A 19153-nucleotide genomic window follows, 5' to 3' on the forward strand; every position below is an offset into this window, starting at 1 on the left:
ATGTGTTCCGAATGACGATTGTTTGACTTTCAGGGAGCTTGAAGTAAAACTTGAAAGTCACTTGTGATCAAATGGAGTGCGGTTGTGCGTGTGTGTGTGGGTATGTGTTTGCATTACATAAAACTCAAGCATAAATTTTAGAGGGGACTGGGTCGGTCGGGTTTGCGGTCCGTGTTCGGATTAGGGGTTAAAGATTAGCAGTTGCTCTTTTTTGTTGATAATGTGAAATTCATTTAAAAGTTGCCATTGATACTGTCGGCTAACAAAATGCGATGTGAAAATGTTCGCTTTTGCCTGTCGTCCATCCGCTGACGTTCAGTCGAACTCAGGTAAGTCTCGCTGGCTTCCTTCGCGCTTTCTTGCTCGTGTTTGTGTTTGTCACCAAATGTTTTCCTCCCGCTGCTGCCACGCCTCATTGGCATCCATGTTTCCTCTCACTCAGCAAACTCTGAGCCAAGCGACGGTAAGATGGCGTCGGCCAACAACAAAACACCATCACGCACACGCAAATTGTCTTCACTTTTAATAACATTTGAGAACTCCTTTAAAAGATCTCCCGAATTTTTGATCGGACATTTTTTTATTTATTTTTTTACTGGCTTCTGATTTCAAAAGTAGTTTTCCATCAATTTCTTTTGTATGTGACAATATAAAGGCATACATTTATATGGCTTCACAGTCACAGTGGATTTTCCTCAGTGAAAAACCATAACGAGCATGAGGCCCGCAATTAAAAATGAGTTTGACATCCCTTCTTGAAAGGTTGATTTGAGTCGTCCCTCATTGTGGTCAATTGTCCTCAAATGAGCCTTTTAGTTAATTAACTGTTCTGTATGCTTGACTGCATGTCTCAAAAGTTTAAAATAGCAGTTGGTGTTTTGTTTTTTTTTGGTTTCTTTTTTGATACAATCCCCACTGACTGTATCCCACAGGACTAATCGTTGGGGCTCAAGGTCAAAAGAAAAAACCTTCAAGAGCTATCACTGACAACACATTGTACCCCCTCAATGTACAATGATGATTTTTGTTGTTGTTCAATTTGAGCGTGGACACTTGCCAAATGTTGGGTGCTCTCACGCTAGTCACCTAATCAATTTTGAATGGAATTATCGTTGGCTGTTTCACCTAGAACGACTCTTTAGCCGCCATCTTGTAGCGTTAGCGATAGCATCAGTCGCTAATACCACATGATGATTGAATCTTAATCTGGTAGTCCAAAAAGAAAGATAAATGAGAATTAGGACTGCACAATCAACTTGTATGACTTCAATGGAATTTTCTTTGTTGAAGCCGTAACGTATGTTTGTTTGTCACCCTGGCAGAGGTCGCAGCAGGCGAGGACCCTCAGCCGTTCGAGCTGACTGGCCTGTTTGCGCTCAAGCCGGAGAGCGCCACCGCCATCAAAGGTCTGGACAAAAGCTCAAAATCACTTTTCTTTTTAAGTGTTGTCAAATATACCGAGTGTGGTTTGATGGATTGATGCGTGTTGTGTGAGCAGGCCAGGATGTGACGTTCTTGGCCAAAGTGGACTCGTCCTCCCTGATGAGGAAGCCCACCATGAAGTGGTTGAAGGGCAAGTGGCTTGACCTGGGCAGCAAAGCGGGCAAGCATCTGCAGTTCAAGGAGACTTACGACAGGAACACAAAGGTCGGAAAAACGCATGACGTGGATCGTTTGCTCGGTAGTTTCCTCCAGGTCAGGCGTGGGCAACCTACGGCCCGGGGGCCACATGCGGCCCGTTAAACATTTTAATCCGGCCCGCCGAACTTGAAAAAAAAATTTTTATTTTTGAAATACAAATATTTTGTTGTAATGCTTTTGTTTTGCTTTCAAAATTAAATGTGTATATATATATTTTTTATCCGATGAGGTGAGGTTACCAAAACACTCCATCCATCTGCTCCTGGTCCGGCCCCTTTGTCAAATTTTAGAACCCATCGTGGCCCGCCAATCAAAAAGTTTGCCCACCCCTGCTCTAGGTAGTCAATTGAACCTTTTAAATACAATTTACAAAATGCTCGGACGAAAATTGAATCATAGGAAAACTAGGGCTTTATTACCCGAATAAAAGCAGGAATTATTTTTATTATTTTTTTCCCCCCCCGCATCTCCAAATGGCCTCATTTTAAAACTCCAATAGTTTTCCCAACTATGAATTGTTTAGCTTGCCAGCATCTTGACTTTGACCGTGAGGCGAGAATCCGTCCGTCTGACTTCAAACTGGTTTGTTTTGTTTTCCAGATCTACACGTACGAGATGCGTATCGTGAAAGTGGTGGACGGCGACGCGGGCGGCTACCGCTGCGAGGTGACCTCCAAGGACAAGTGCGACAGCTGCACCTTTGAGGTCTCCGTGCAGGGTGCGTCGCTTCATCGCCTTACCGTCGCCTTCCATCCGGCCGCTTCCGCTGCCTAACCAACTTTGTCAGATAATAACCGCGTGCGCGTTTTATTCCGTCATTTCCCGAGGTCATGAGTCTCTTTTTTGGCGCTTTTCTAATTTCTTCTGTTTTGCTTCCAGCTGTGGAAGAGCAGCAGCAGGACAACATTTTGGAGGCCTTCAAGCGATCGTGAGTGCCCGACGTCCATCCGTCCATCTCATGCAGGCTCTATCTATTTGTCTGTCACTCGTGTGTTCATGGTGTAACGCACTTGAAACCTCACACATGGATCGAAATAATCCGTCTCGTAAAAGTCCCGTCCAAAACCCAAATGCGGTTCTTTCAGTCATTTGGGACAAAGTAAGCTAGTTCCCGGCAGATTGCTGACGCACTCGTCCAATCGTAGACATGTCACATGATGACATTAATGCACAGGTGTCAAACCTAAGACCCGGGGGCCAGATCTGGCCCGTGACATCATTTTATGTGGCCCGTGAAGGCAAATGATGTGTCGACTTTGTGTTTCTTGCAAATTATCTTCAAATGTAACGACAGATATCAGGTATGGTGATTTTTTTTTTTTTTTTTTTTTTTTTTTTTTTAACCAGTCGTCCCTTTTAAAATGAATTGCAAAATAGTTGTGCAATTTACTAGCTTCTGATTTCCAAACGTATCCATCAATTTGTTGTGTATGTCATCATACAAGTCCATCACATATTGAGTTCACAGTCATATTTTTGTGATTTATGAAGCGTTAAACCCGTCTCAAGGCACCGCTGTATATACAGTATGTGAAGTGGCTTTCGAGTTTTAGCTTCAGCTGTGAGCTCTCGGGTCACGTTTACGTCGCGTTGCTAAATCAGCTTCACCACCTTCAGCAGGCGTCCCGGTATCAGTAATCTGCACGTTTCTCGTTCTCGTTTCCCGTCCTCGTTAGCGCGTCTCGTTGAAGACGAGAAGCGCAGCATGTGAAGCGACAGCGCGATATTGAGCCGCGGACGCGATGGCGGAGACATCATTTGCACAGACCTCATATCGCTAAACGCCAAGAGGAGGAGGAGGAGGAAATGGAAAGCGAAAGGTTGCTTGGAAGTCAGATTTATTAGCCTGCAAGGTTAAACGTGACTGATGCTGCTCAGAGAATTTTGGTGTGTACGTCATAAGATTATATATAGAAATACAGGCACATCTTTAGAAAATCTGAATATTGGTGGAAATTGATTTATTATGGTCGTTCAATTAAAAAAAATCAGACTTATTTCATAGCAATTAACTGCGCAGTAAAAATTCACCGTCTCAAGAAATTGAAATATGACATCTGAAACAATCGACCTTGCCTCAGTTGGGAAGGAATAAAAAAATAAAAAAACTTTGCCAAGTTATCAAAATTGGGATTCAGCCTCGATTTCTTTCCGCCTCTTACTTGTTTTTACTTTGGAAAACGACATCAAGATTTTTGCCCGTTTTCTGACAGCTTATAGATCAAACTAGTCACTTTTCTGTACAATTCTAAATAATGTCCTCTTTTTAAGAAAGGGTTGGAATTTTTTTTTTTTTGATTTATCAATGAATTGAAAAAATAATCAACCGATTAATTGATTTAAAAAAACAATTGTCAGTTGCTGCTCTCGTAACTTGTAATTGTCTCTTCCCAGCCCCTTGTTGAAGATGCTGCATTTTTGGCGTTTGTGTCACAGAATAAACAAAAATAAAAAGCTTCAAAACATTGTTTGACAAACTAAGGAGCTTCCATGAGAGCCTAAATCAAGACACGCGGGTCAACCAGAGTCTGTACAATGCCCCAGGCTTAAAAAAATAAATAAATAAAAAGGCTCATGGATTAGTAAGCACAATGCCTAAAATATCACCCTGGCGTCCAATAATGTGGCTAATAAGTTGACGAAATACTTTTAATTGCTTGCCATCCTCAGCTTAGTCAAGCGGCCGCTCTGCCCTCCTCCTCGCACGAAGGTTATCTGAGGTTCCCACAGGCCTTCAAGTACAGTAGGCCGCGCCGACGTTTTCACGCTCAGCCGACCGCCGAGCTGGCGCGTCCCGTCGACGAGGTTATTATCGTTCCCCGGGGAGGGTTTGCCTTCCTTCCGGGATTATACCACCACCATCAAGTGCGCGTGTTATCCTTGAGCGGAGCGCTCATCCGTGCAGGCACAAGAGAGGCTCGGAATTTATATCGCCATTGAGGTTTTTTTTTTTTGGGTCCTCTGAGGCTACCGGGGTGGTAAAACAAACAGCGTTTAACAAAACAAAACTGAACGGTATGCACTTGTCACCTTGCACGATGGTGACTGATGAGCAGCCGGTTAAATGGTTTGCTGCGAGCCGCTTCGCAAGTAGAGGAAGTGGGTGTTTTTGAGGGAGGTGAGCGGTGAGGAAAACAAGTTGAGCGTAAGTAGATGTTTAAAAAGCGAGAACAAGAAAGAAATCGAGTGCCAAACAAATGTGACATTCAAAAACGGTTTAAGGTGTTTCGATCGGATGGATCTCCAGGCATCGTTCTCGTTTCACAAGCAGCGCAAGTCGGTGTTTAAAATGATTGCAAGTCGTGATTCAGAAAGTTGAGCCGAAATAAATCGATTTTTTTTTTTTTAAAAGAAGAAAATTACAGAGAAAAAGACACTTGTGGTAGTTTGTTGGTGCAATCCGTCATCTTTGTAAAAAATTTTGTGAGTGGAGCAAGTGGGTGTGCAAAGCGGCCAAGCAATGAGGAATAAATTTAGTGTAAATAAATAATGTCACGCTTTAAAGAAGAGAACTGAAAAAAACCAGACAAAACCAAAAAAAGCAAACTTCCAAGAAAATGTGAATTCAAGCATCTTTCCTGTACAAGTTTGCAAGTAGAGCAAGGGGGTGTGTGCAAGGCGGGCGAGCGGTGAAAAAAAAAAAAAAAAATTCAAAACAAACAAAAACTGCAAGGAAAAATGTCGCGACAGACACTTTTGTGCTTTTGCGAGTAGTGCAAGGTGGGCAAGCGGTGCGGTTCGTCATAAATGTTCTTTTCACACAGTGGCGACGCAGGCGAGGATGCCGGCGACCTGGACTTCAGCGCCCTGCTCAAAAATAGGTACATCCGGCAAATCCGTTTTTTTTTTTTTTTTTTTTTTTTACCTCGCCCGCCGGCAGCTGACCCGATTGCCCTCCACGCCGCTCGCTCGCCTCGTCAGGGCGAAGAAGAAGCAGCAGCAGGCCACGAGCAAGGAGGTGGACGTGTGGGACATCCTGAAGGCGGCCAAGCCGTGCGACTACGAGAAGATCGCCTTCGAGTACGGCATCACCGACCTTCGCGGCATGCTGACGAGGCTGAAGAAGATGAAGACGGTGGAGCCCAAGAAGAGCGACGGTGAGGCGGGGTGGGGCCGAGGCGGCGACAGACGAGGTGGCGGCGGTCTAACCGGGTGTTGCGCCCGCAGCCTTCCTGAAGAAGCTGGAGCCCGCCTACTCGGTGGACAAGGGCCGCAAGATCCAGCTGAGCGTGGAGGTGGCCGACCCCAACGCACCCATCAAGTGGCTCAAAAACGGACAGGAGATCAAACCGTCGGCCAAGTGAGCAGGCGGCATCAGCATCGTCATCGTTACGATTGTCTTACAGCCAATCAGCAAAGACGAAAGATGGCAGGAAGAGAGAACTCCAACTGAAAAGAAAATTCACCATTTAGAGGTCATTATGTTGAGTGCACAATCTAATGATGGATAGGTTGGAATTTTTTATTTATTTATTTATTTTTATTTGTTTTTTTCAGGGTTTAAAATGTAGAATTTTGGTGTAACCGTATTCAAATTCTAAAGATTATAGATTTTGATACATTAATAATAAAATAACAGACTTTATTGTTCACTATAAAAATTGTTGAAACTAATTTATACAAAAAAAAATTAAATTTGTTAGATTTAATTAAAATAATTGTAAAAAAAGGAAATTAATTATTAAAATTTATTTCATTACTTTAAAATAGTAGATAAATAAATTCCAGGACATTTTACTTAAATTGGCATTGTCAAGCATTTTTACTGAAAAAAAAGTATTTCCATAAAATAATTTATAAAAAAAAAAAAGCAGGAAATGAATCACTAGTAGTACGTAAATGAAATATTGTATGTAAATTAATTTTGTCTTTACGTGTACAAAATTTTAAAACATCCAAAAACGCAGCACCGTACATATTTAAAAAGTAGTGAGGAAAAATATAACCATAATGCCATCTTAAAATTAATATTTTACATTTCCCTTGCTGATTGGCTGCTCAAAATATCAGCCTTGCTCCAAACAATTGTCGCCCGGTTTTCTGTATATAAGGTAAACTGCGTCGCCGCGGCAACGTGGCGCGCTCCGCTGTGTTCCCCGTGACGTCACGGTTCGGCGTTGGTCTTTGTGCGGCAGGTACGTGTTCGAGAGCGTGGGCAACCGGCGCACGCTCACCATCAACAAGTGCAACCTGTCGGACGACGCGGCCTACGAGTGTGTGGTGGGCGAAGACAAATGCTTCACCGAGGTCTTCGTCAAAGGTAGCTGACGCAGTGCCGATTGATCACAATCGAATCATATGCGATTACAAATAATTAAAATGCACAAATAATGCAATTGAAATAAATCAAACATTTGCGTTTATCACGACTAAATTCAGCTGCGTTTGTGCAGCACAAGTGAGCGAATGCGTCATCGTTCGGCCACTTGAACAACGCAAGCATGTGATTCAAAAAAACGCATCGATGGATTTTCTATTTCGATGCCTAAATCCATCAACAGCCGCTAATTGAAATGCGTGCGGCCTTTGAGTGTCGGAGTAATTTGCCTCTCCAAAAATACTCGCATGTAGTAATCTGTTTGACCGTCCGCTAGAGCCTCCGGTGACCATCACCAAGCTTCTGGACGACGTCCACACGGTGGTGGGAGAGAAGGTGGAGTTCGAGGTGGAGGTCTCCGAGGAAGGGGCGCATGTCAAATGGTGAGCGACCGTTTTTTTTTTTGGGTGACGGCAAGGATCCTCAACCGGTCCGCGTTTGTCTTCAGGATGAAAGACGGCGTGGAGCTGACCAAAGAGAGCGCGGCTTCTAGGTACCGATTCAAGAAGGACGGCAAGAAGCACATTTTGGTCATAAACGACGTCACCAAGGAGGACATCGGCACCTATTTTGCCTTGACCAACGGCGGGGAATCCAAAGCCGAGCTGGAAGTGGAAGGTTAGCCTTTGGCTCCGTACGTTATTTGCTGATCATTTTGACGACTTGCGATTTTCTTCGCTCAGGCCCGCCACACATCAAGCACGTCCGAAAGCGACTGAAGTGCAGGCTTCTTCCTTGACATCCGTGACATGTTTTTACGGTTCCGTTACAAATAATAAGAGCGCAAAATAATGGATAGAGCCTCAAAACTGGATTCAGGCTCTCCGTTTTTCATTCGCAGCTCGGCGAAGTCAGCAACTGTATTTTTTTTTCCCGCGGTTGCTTACGAGCCGCATCTCTCAAAGGAAAAAAAAAAACTTGTTGGAAACTCGACTTGATTAGCTTGATTTCTGTCACGGGAACTTGGGTCTTCCTTGAAAGCGCAAGTTTTTGACCCGAGTCTTATTTATAATTCGCACATATGTGACTGACTCGCACATCTACTTTTCAGTAAAGATGAGAATCAAGCGGCTAGTGTTCCGCGGTACTCAATGCCAAACAAAAATAGCGCATCAAATTGTCCATGAAACCAAAGTGAAAGCCGACGTGGGGGCCGAGACGCAAATTAATTGGCTGTCAGCGTCTTTGGGAGTTTGCTGACAGGTATTTCAATTAGCTTAGTCGTCGCGACGTGTTGAGGTTTTCCATTCGGACAAGCGTGGAAGCTCATCAATTAGTTACCGCCGTAATTAATACCGCTCAATTCTATCGTGGCGTTATCCGTCAGGGTAATTTGCTCTACACGGCCGAAACTGATGACAGGGTCGCGGCTTTGGCTTCCTCGCTACGCTGCTGAATCTCTGCAGTGTTCCTCCAGCATTGCAAGAAAAAGGAAAGTTTGTCGTGTTCGGAAAGCGAAGGACGAATTTGCGTTGCATTTTTTTTTTTTTTGCGTGCAGACAAGGAACTGCAGGTCCTGCAAAGCATCGCCGACCTGACGGTGAAGGCCAGCGAGCAGGCCGTGTTCAAGTGCGAGGTGTCTGACGAGAAGGTGACGGGCAAGTGGTTCAAGGACGGCGTGGAGGTGCAGCCCAGCGAGCGCATCAGGATGACACACATTGGAAGGTAGAGTCGCATCGCAATAGAAGGCGGCTGTCAATTTGAAAGGTATTGTTATTATTGAGGTCACACTGGAAGGTGTCTGAGTCGCATTGAAATGTCATTGAAGGTAAATTAATCACAATGGAAGGAAATAGTCTTACTGGCAGTTAGAGTCGCACTGGATGGTAACTGAATCACACTTGAAGGAAACTGAATCATAATTGAAGGTAAATGAATCACAATGGAAGGAAACTGTTTCCCAAATGCAGTTAAGAGTTACACTTGAAGGTAACTGAATCGCACTTGAAGGTAACTGAATCACAGTTGAAGGTAAATGAATCACAATGGAAGGAAACTGATTCCCACAGGCAGTAACTGTGTCATGCTGTAAGTCATTTCAGCTGTACTGGAAGGTTACAAGTCACGCCAAAAGGTATCTGAGTCACACTTGAAGGCGACTGAGTGGCACTGGAAGATAAATGTCCAATTGGAAAGTCTCAGTCGTTCTGGAACTTAACTGGTTTGCACTGGAAGGTAACTGAAACGTACTGGAAGGAAACTGAATCAAAATTGAAGGTAAAATGAATCACAATGGAAGGAAACTGATTGCCAGAGGCAGTTAAGTGTTGCACTAGAGGGTAACTGTGTCATGCTGGAAGTCATTTCAGGTGGACTGGAAGGTTACAAGTCACACATAAAGGCATCTGAGTCACACTTGAAGGCAACTGAGTGACACTGGAACTTAATTGAGTCCAATTGGAAGGTCTCAGTCGCACTGGAAAGGATCGGAGTTGCCCTGGAAAGTAACTAAACCACAACGGAAGGTGGCTGAGTCACACTTGAAGGTAACGAGTACACTCGGAGGTATCTGAGTCCAATCTTAATTTATCAGTCGCACTGGAAGGTAATTGAGTTGCGCTATATCATCCAGTATCTTAGCTGCACTAGTTGCACTGCAAGGTTGTCTGAGTCACACTGGAAGGTATCCGAATCGCCCTGGAAAGTATCTGAGCAGCACTAGAGCGTCATTGAGGTGCACTAGAAGGTGCGGGCGTCACACTGGAAGGAATCAGAGTCGCATTAGTCATGCTGCAAGGTCTTGGTGTAGCCCTGGAAGCTATCGTGAGTCGCGCTAATCACACCGGAAGATAGCGGAGGGGCTGTGATGGGTATCACGGTCGCTCTTGAACGAATCTGAGATGCACTGCAAGGCATCGGCGTCCCGCTGGAAAGCATCTGAGTCACACGCGTCGCACCGGTAGGGAAAAAGACAACTTATGAATATCGGCGGTTGGGCCACAGTAATGTCTCTCTCTAAACATCGGACGAATGATTCTCTTTGCATTTGACCCATTTTTGGGCAGCAATCTGCAAAAATGCAGCCTCTTAACGCACAAACACACACAGATAAGAGCACATGCAGAAAGACCCCCGCAGGGTCGTCGACTTCTCTGCGTGATGCCGCCGTCGCAGACACGCCAAGGCGACAGCGGTCATGCAAGGTGAAAATCATTTGGGCTGATTTTGTTGCCGGGGAAAAAAAGCAGCAGAAGAACGTCTCGGCTCTGTGGCTTAATTGCCGCTCGAGCAGTGACTGCGGTCTCCATGGTAACGGTGCCATGTCTCCAGGACACACAAGCTGACGATCAGCGACGTGAAGCCCGCCGACGTGGGAGATTATACCTTCGTGCCCGACGGCTACGCGCTCTCCCTGTCGGCCAAGCTCAACTTCTTGGGTGAGCCAGCAAATTATCGTTTTGAAGTCTTATTATTCTTGGCAAATGTGAGCTGACTCATGTGTTCTTTTCTTGCAGAAATCAAGATTGATTATGTTCCCAGACAAGGTGAGTCCCTCATACTTATGTAACTTTATTTGTAGTTAACAAAGTTTTATCGTAGTATGAGTAATTGAGTATTTGATAATTTTATTACTATTCAGTTGTTAAAGTATTCCGTAGTAATTACTAGGTTATTACACAGGTATTAATCAGTTATAACTACCATGTTCTTATACCAATATGCAGGAATTTCTTGATTACAATGATTAAATATTGGATTCATTTCGTACACGTCGGTCACAATTCATGGATCATTCCATAACTATTGAGTATTAATTACAGCAATAATATACAAGTATCAAAAGAATTGTCTGTTTTTATTCAGTAGTAATGCTTTGATTACCTTCCTATAAGTGATTATTTTTTTAACAGCATCATGTATTATTGTCAAGCAGAAATGAGCGGATTATTACGGTAGCATTCAGTCGAGTCCGTTGTCACATGACAGACCCCCCCAAGATCCACTTGGACACGAGCGGGACCGGGAGCCAGAACACCATCACGGTGGTGGCCGGGAACAAACTCCGCTTCGACGTTGAGATCTCGGGGGATCCCCCGCCCGTGGTCTGCTGGATGAAGGGCGACCAGGTGAGCGCGGAGGGGGCGGGTGGCCACTCGTGTGGTGTCCGAGTACGGGTCTGGTTTTATGGACTTGCGCCGTAGATGGTGAGCGAGGCGGAAGGGAGGGTCCGCGTGGAGACCAGGAAGACCCTGAGCAGCTTCGTCATCCAGGGGGCGGAGAAGGGCGACGAAGGCTTCTACTCGCTCACCGTCAGCAACCCTGCCGGAGAGGATAAGGCCGAGGTCTTTGTCAAAGTCGTCGGTTAGTCGGACGCCACCTTTTTACGTTGATAAGTTACGTCAGTTAATTGGATCACCTGACACAATCCAACATTCTGTCTTTTGTACGTGCGCTGCCTGCTCGTCGGCGCGCCAGATGTGCCCGACCCCCCCGAGAACGTCAAATGCACTTCGGTGGGCGAGAACAGCGCCACCATCATTTGGGAGCCTCCCGCGTTTGACGGCGGCGTGCCCGTTAAAGGTGGAAAAAAAAAATCAAAGAAAAGAAAATCTTGGCACCCAACACCGCCTCACATTGTGACGTCTTGATCAGGTTACCTGATGGAGAGGAAGAAGATCGGCTCGTCCAGGTGGACCAAACTCAACTTTGACGTGTACGAGTCCACAACGTACGAGGCCAAGAAGATGATCGAGGGCGTCCTTTACGAAATGCGGGTGTTCGCCGTCAACGGCATCGGCATCTCGCAGCCCAGCTTCAACTCCAAGCCCTTCATGCCCATCGGTGCGCCGGCGACCTCGATTGTTCACTCCTCCAAGTCACGTTGACGCAATAGAGCCGATCCACGCGCTACATAAACGCAGCAAATGCGAAAAAAAAACTTTTGTCTCCCGCCAGCTCCCACCAGCGAGCCCACTCGCCTCTCGGTGGAGGACGTGACCGACTCCGCCTGCGCTCTCCGGTGGCTTCCTCCGGAGAAAGTGGGACCGGGCGGCATTGACGGTTACATCATCGAGTACTGCAAAGAAGGAAGTAAGTTGGGCGCACTTGACCCTAAAAGGCATTCAATGGGGGGGGGGGACGATATTCTCTACGAAAGCGTGAGGAGCCGAAGACTGCATTGTTAGTGTGCAACTTGTCAAATAGAAGGCGATCAGTTCACGCTAAATGAGGCCGTAATCCCCAACATGAAGCTTTATTGAGGGAGAGATAAAATGAAAATGGGGGTCATAAAGTAAGAAAATGTACCTCAATAATAATTAATGGTTAGCGCTGATTAGATTCGAAACAGAATAGCTGATTGAGTGAAGGCAAGGCAACACTTAAAGCGAAAACTTAAAACATTTAAAAAAGAAATAAAAATGGTTTATTAAAATAGCTAAAAGAAAAAAAAAAAGATTTTAAATTGTTTGGACGAGAATTGTCAAAGGTGTGAGGAAAAAAAAAAGAAAAGTTGGGAGCTTATTCCATTTGTGTGCAGCATAACGGCTAAATGCTGCTTCACCATGCTTACTTTGAACTCGAACTGACTTGAGTCTGAAATTGAAATTAGAAAAAAAATAAATAATTCATCAAAATGTGTTGGGATCAGCATTTGTTCCTCAAGTTGGGGAAAAAAAGCACGCGCATGAATGAGCTAAGCAGCCTCGCAATCGCCTTCAGGTGACCAGTGGGTGCAAGCCAACAAGGAGCCGGTGGAGAAGAACCAGTACAGGGTCAAAGATCTCCCGGTGGGGGAGAAGATGCTGTTCAGGGTGGTGGCCGTCAACATCGCCGGACGCAGCCCGCCCGCCATGCTCTCCCAACCCGTCACCATCCGAGAGATCATGGGTCAGACGAGCGACGTCGCCGTCCAGTGAAGATAAAAAACGTAAAAAATCAAAATGAATCTTTCGTCTGCAGAACATCCAAAGATCCGCTTGCCGCGCCAGCTGCGAACCAAACTGGTAAAGGTCGTCGGCGCGAAGGTCAATTTGGTCATCCCCTTCCAGGTCAGCCTGCCTCTCAAATGTCATCGCCATGTTTAGCTCGAAAACGCTCACTGGCCAGAGCCCGCTGACGTTTTTCGTTTTCTTCTGCCCCAATTAACTCGTTCACTACCATTGACGGCAAAACACGTTTTTTTTTTTTTTTTTGGCTAGTAGTGATTGAGTTAATAAAAGCCACTTCATTTATTCTGCTCATGGAACTTTTATTCAACTTGCTATGATGTAATGTATTATGTAAATTTGAAACGGCGTCACATTTTACAGTGTGTTGCATGTGTTGGCCTTTACTCGGCTTTGTTTTTATTCTGTCTGTAGCCAGGCCCGATTTGCAAACGGTCTTACCTGGCTAAGTCACGCTAACGACATAAAATAAAAAAAGAATAAAAATAAAAAATCTGCTTTGAGTCGTTTGAAGTCGGGTTGCAGTTAAGGTTCTGGGAGGGTATCTTTTCTAGTAACCTCCTGTTTTCATCTTGTTCTTAAGTCTCACAAAACATGTTTTGCTGTGATTTAAAAGTAGACTCTGTAGCCAAAAATACCTCACCCCCCTTAAAAAAAAAAAAAAAAAAAAATCAGTGCGTTGGCACGAAGTAGGTCAAGTGGCGGTGAAGAAACGACTGGCAGATTTAGAACTGCTGACTTGCCCATTTTAATATTTGATTTCACGTCTTTTTCTTTTCTTTTTCCAAATGTGCCAAATGCACTGAAGAATTTTTGGCTTTCAGCCCAGATGGAGCTTTTGGCTTTTGGGCTTGATGATGATGACATTGAAATAATGTGAAAAAAGGTAGAATAGAGAGACATAAAAAAAAATGGCGAATCTTTGACCTTGGATCTTTTTAGGGTAAACCTCGCCCGGTGGCCAACTGGTACAAAAACGGCAAAGTCCTGGAAGACCGCAGCGTGGGGACGCGCACCAGCGAAGTGGACTCCATCCTCTTCATCCGCTCGGCCGAGAGGCTCCACTCGGGCACGTACACGCTGGCCGTGCAGATCGAGAACATGGAGGACCGCGCCGACATCCGCATCCAGGTCGTTGGTGAGTCGCCGCTTCGTCACGCGTGTCGGAAACGCGGCGGCGGATGAGCGCGAGCGTCTTCAAACGCGTGATCGCAACTCCTCATTCTCCAAGTCATCAAAGACGGGCTTTAATCCTGACCGCCGGCTCATTCCTCATCTCTTCACAGGTCAGCGGGATTACGCCACAGGATTATTTGTGTGTAGACCGGGATTAGGTTTCATACTTGACGCTTGAGAAGGTTGCGCTAATGAGAGGATGATGCGCCAGATCCCCCCCGCTCTGTAATCATCTTGCGAAAAAAAAAAAAAGTACATGATGGCTGTCGTGTGTTTGTTGATGTAGAAAAGCCGGGCCCGCCCGTGGAGGTGCGCGTCACCGACGTTTGGGGCTTCAACGCCTCGCTGGAGTGGGAGCCGCCCAAAGACGACGGCAATGCCGAGATTATCGGCTACACCATTCAGAAGGCCGACATGAAGACCAAGGTGGGCCGCGGCAGCCATGTTGGACTGGCAACTGCCGCCTACTCCACCAATTCTTCTAGTTCTTAAAAAAAAAAAATTTGTGTTAATGTGTCTCCAATCACGGCAGGATTGGTTCACCGTGTACGAGCACAACCGCCGGGCCAACTGCACCGTGTCCGACCTGGTCATGGGCAACGAGTACTCCTTCCGAGTCTTCAGCGAGAACGTGTGCGGCCTTTCTGAGCAGCCCGGCATCAGCAGCAACACGGCGCTCATCTGCAAGACGGGTGAGTCAAACGTCATGCGTTGGAAATGCTCAAGTGGAAAATGATGACGGGACCTGATCGATACAAATACAGACATGACTTTGTTGCTATATATATTTAAAAAAAAAAATCTTGATTTTTTTTTTTTTCACGTCGTCTTCTGGTTCAGATTGGAAAATAGCGATCTAATTTTCACAAAGTGAGCAAGTGAACACTTTCACTGTTAGAAAGTAAAAACTCTGCAAAAAAACAACACACACAAGAACACCAATTTATGAAATTGTTGTACCATTGCCTGACTTCCTCCAGGTTTGGACTACAACCCTCCACCCTTCAAAGAGAAAGACCAGAGCGCTTCCCCCAAGTTCACAGCGCCCCTAGTGGATCGGAGTGTGGTGGCGGGCTACACCACGGCCATCAGCTGCGCCGTCCGCGGACACCCCAAGGTACGTGCGCGCCTCAGACGCCGCATATTGGCATTGGCTCAAGTCCCGCGTGTCTTCCCGCCGCAGCCCAAAATCATCTGGATGAAGAACAAGATGATCATCGGCGAAGATCCCAAATTCCTGATGCAGAACAACCAAGGCGTGCTGACGCTGAACATCCGCAAACCCAGCCCGTACGACGGCGGCCGCTACTCCTGCAAGGCCGTCAACGCGCTCGGCGAGGACGAGGTGGAGTGCAAGCTGGAGGTTCGAGGTAAGACTTGAGATTTATTTTTATTTTTATTTTTTTTAACAACTCCTCCCCAAAGTGTTTTGATTATTTTTAAATTCATATGAGGTCAATGTTTTACTTTAATTTTAAAATGTCTAAATTAAAAAGCTTTTTTAGACATTTAATAAAATTCTTTCGAAATCGAAAAAAATATTTAATGTTTGTACTTACAGTTGATGTCAAATTCTGTGTAAGCTTTTTTTTGCTTTACATTTTTGCTTTAGAGGTCATTTGTTTTTATTTAAAATGCATTTAAATGCATTCAATTCTTCTAAAGTCATTTAATTTTTTACAAATTTGTTTTTAATTTCTTCTTCCTTCACATTTTATCGTAAAGACTGTTTTATTTTTTTGGATGGGTTGATTTTATATATTTATTTATTGATTTAAGCATTTTAATTATACATTTTTAAGTACTGGGTGGTGTAAATTTAATTTTAGAGGCATATGAAAATAAAAATCAATTTAAAAGAAATATTGAAAACATTTTTTGTTTGAATGCTTTGTTCATATATATTTTTAAAATTTTGATAGGTTGCAAAAAGTTGTTGTAAAATTTTGAAAATGATTAGCTTAGCTGCACTGTGGAAAATCACACTCACATTTTTCATTGCTCATCCCAATAATAGAGCCAATGTGATTTTGAGTATTAAATAGCAGCTTGAGCTTTGCTTTTTGACATCATCAAACACTTGCTTCCTTCTTCGCTGTGACATCATCATGGTCGTCATTTTTCTTCCACAGTGGTCAAGGAGAAAGAGGTGAAGAAATGAGAAAGTGACCCGACTGTGATTTCACGCGCCGGCAACTGTTAGTTTCACATCTTTGTTTGAATATAAACTTCTTCAAGTACATCTGCTGCCGTCGTCTTTCTTTCTAGTATTGCCTGTCTTCATGTGTTGCTGCACTTTTTGTGTTCAGATACCCGTTGCTTGAAGAGGCATGACACCACGACGTTGATGCTAATTTCGTTAGCCTGTATATGCCAGTTTGCATTGTGTGTTACCATTAAGCTAACAGACTTTTGTAAGAAAGTTATTGAAATGCGCAACATGTAACTTGCTCCAATTTTGAAGTCAAGGGAGTCTTGGATTTGTACTTGCTTGCTTCCCACCACTTTTTTTCTTATAAGCTAATAAAGCCCTGATACGCACGCTCGCACACACTCGGTGTTGACCCATTGGTGCAGGCGGCGGGTATCGGGGTCTCATTAGCGCGGAACATGAGAGGCTCATTAAGGCACCCCAACAACAGCGGCCTAATTAGCTATCGCTCTCGCTCCCTTTTTTTTTTCTCTCCGCTCTTTCCCGCGTCACCGCTAAGCTAAGCAATTAGCGCTAATTCGCGCGGCCGCAAAACAAACACGACGCAGCCAAGAGGGAGGACGGCGAAACCCTCGCAGACGTGACCGCACCGACCAAAACAACCACATCGTGTTGGATCATCAAAACAAATGGAAAATTCCGATCATTTGAGATGTCGACAGCGTTTATGTGAAAGCTTCAAATTTCTGTTCAGTTAAACTTTAAAAGACGTTTTTTTTTTTTTTTTTAATATGAATGACAAAATTATATTATATTCTAAAAATTATTACAAAACAATATTGAGAATGTTTTTTATTATAAAATTATTTAAAGTATATGTACATTGACTATAAATCATAGGTTTCCTAAAATTTGCATTAAATTACTTTCAATGAGTTTTTTTTTAAATTTATTTCAATTAGTTTAATTTAACAGTTACTTCAAATTGATTTATTTCGCTTTTCCTAAAAATGTCAAATTCAACTTAAGTTGGTTGATTTTTTTAAATTCCTTCTTTAATTCAGTATAACATTATGGAGGTATTAAACATAACTTTAAATATTCTTGTGTAAATTTGAATAAAAGTACATTTTTATATAAATTAAACTTAAGTGACCAGACCGACTTTCAGAATTAAAAAAAGTAAAACATCACTTACCTAGATTGTTTAAATTCCATATTTTTTTCCGCTTCATTTGGCAAATAAAACTGTACAGTAGATGATGCCGTTTCCTTTTTTGACACGCATGACGTCTGCTGATGTTTTGACGACGCCGAAATGACAAACGGGGAACAAAATGTTGTTGAATGGTCGCGCAAGACACCTGCAGTGCAGCAACACTGCAAATGTTTTTTTTTTTTGTTCCCTCCCCCCGCCCCCATCACGGTTCACCTGAAAGCCAGCGGGGGGCATGTTCCGAGGGATGATTGACACATAAAAGTATGCGTACACACACGCACAACACACGCGCACACACCGTGTAGGGCTTCAAGAGAAGAACAGCATGTCACCACCTGAGCGCACACATGCTAGTCGCGGATGCTCGGTTGCTAGGAGACCGCGTCTCCGTGCGCGCGCGCCGACATCACTTCAGACCGACGGCAACTTTCAACACACGTTTACACAATCAACGACGCACGTAGTGTGTGTTGATGTTCTTCAAAGTGTTCTCTCACGTCTGCCACTTAATGATGTTTTCCTTCCGCCAGCCAGCAAACGCCGCGCATTCCCGCACACGCTTTCATCTGCTTTTGTGTTCAATAATGACATCACCATTATTACTTGCATCATTACTTCAGGCTTTGCTTTTCTGTTAGGCTGCTTCTTTTTTTTTCTTTTAATTTATTTTTTTTGTCCCCCATAGACGGTGAGAAAGGGAAAATGGCTTCAGGTATTTCCATTCACACAAGCGGGCCAATTTCACGTCAGCAGCTGCACAAACAATGTCTTTCTTTCTTTTTTTTTTTTTTTTTTTTAGTATTTGTTTCCAAGAAACAAAACACCAATTTTCACGAAAAATCTATGGTTGAATTTTTTTGGGATGGGGTGGGGAAGGAATCATTCCTTTGTCGTAGTACTAAAAAATAATTTTGGGGGGGGGGGTTAAAATAAGTCAAACTAAAAAATAAATAAATAAATAGTTCAGGGGAAAAAAAACAGCATGTAAAAGCTTGTGAACCCAAAGTGATATTCTTCGTTCCTTTCATCAATGATTGGGATTTTGTTTTGGATGTCGCGGCAACTTGATGTCGTCACGTGTCGGCGGCCTCCGCCAACGAGGGAGGACACGGCGAGCAAATGCGAGCAAGCCATGCATCAAGTGGAGTATGGCACTTGTGTGAGAGCCTTTGGCTTGATTCAAATGGGGTTGCCATGGTTTCCGGATGTTTCCATGGAAATGCTGCCTGCCAATAAAATGAATGCGGAAAGAGAGCGGGCGAGTGGCGGCGGATCTTTGCGGCAGGTTGGCAGGACGGTGAGATTGGTGAGGGAGGATTGGGGGTGTGGGAGGGGGGGGAAACACACAATACACGGGGGTAAACAAGTGAGCTCGTCGCCATGGCAACGCAGCAGGTGAATCCATAGGAGCCTGCTGATCAACATGTCGTTCCAGCTTTCCTTCCGGCCAACCTTTCCCTTACTCGCTTCCTTCTTTCCTTCCTTCCTCTCCTCCGTATGTCTCCTTCCATCCTTGGCCTGTCGTGTCTGAAGTGCGGAAATGTTCCCGCATTTCTGCGTCGCCACGGCAACACTGCAGCGAGCGGTGGCCGCAGGAGAGAGTCGTGGAGATGGGGTGGGGTGAGGTGGGAGTCCAGGCCCGTGTGAACAATGCTAATGCCACTTCACTCATCAAAGGAACCGATACAGAATTTGCTCCTCGTTAACAGCTTGGCGCTCCGCTCACATTTGTGTGTGTTTTTTTTTCTTTTTACGAAAAA

The 19153-nt window shown here is 44.5% G+C and overlaps 1 protein-coding gene across 1 annotated transcript; it reads left to right on the forward strand.

The window, feature by feature from the left end:
* The first annotated feature begins 444 nt into the window (after window positions 1-444).
* mybpc2a (myosin binding protein Ca) lies at window positions 445-16183 on the forward strand. The gene is made up of 27 exons (XM_088317243.1): window positions 445-463; window positions 1323-1406; window positions 1499-1647; window positions 2242-2359; window positions 2521-2569; window positions 5406-5462; window positions 5563-5738; window positions 5809-5941; window positions 6777-6901; window positions 7236-7341; window positions 7407-7576; window positions 8458-8623; window positions 10229-10335; window positions 10414-10443; window positions 10886-11025; window positions 11101-11260; window positions 11375-11479; window positions 11552-11740; window positions 11855-11989; window positions 12620-12787; window positions 12860-12948; window positions 13789-13984; window positions 14309-14448; window positions 14555-14714; window positions 15003-15139; window positions 15206-15392; window positions 16155-16183. Exons 3-27 carry the CDS (start codon window positions 1543-1545, stop codon window positions 16181-16183), a joined length of 3177 nt encoding a protein of 1058 aa, XP_088173369.1. The 5' UTR covers window positions 445-463; window positions 1323-1406; window positions 1499-1542.
* Window positions 16184-19153: the final 2970 nt, after the last annotated feature.

Source organism: Idiotropiscis lumnitzeri, chromosome 15, assembly GCF_059441095.1.
Source record: "Idiotropiscis lumnitzeri isolate Australia: NSW breed Sydney's pygmy pipehorse chromosome 15, RoL_Ilum_1.0, whole genome shotgun sequence".
Taxonomy (NCBI): domain Eukaryota; kingdom Metazoa; phylum Chordata; class Actinopteri; order Syngnathiformes; family Syngnathidae; genus Idiotropiscis; species Idiotropiscis lumnitzeri.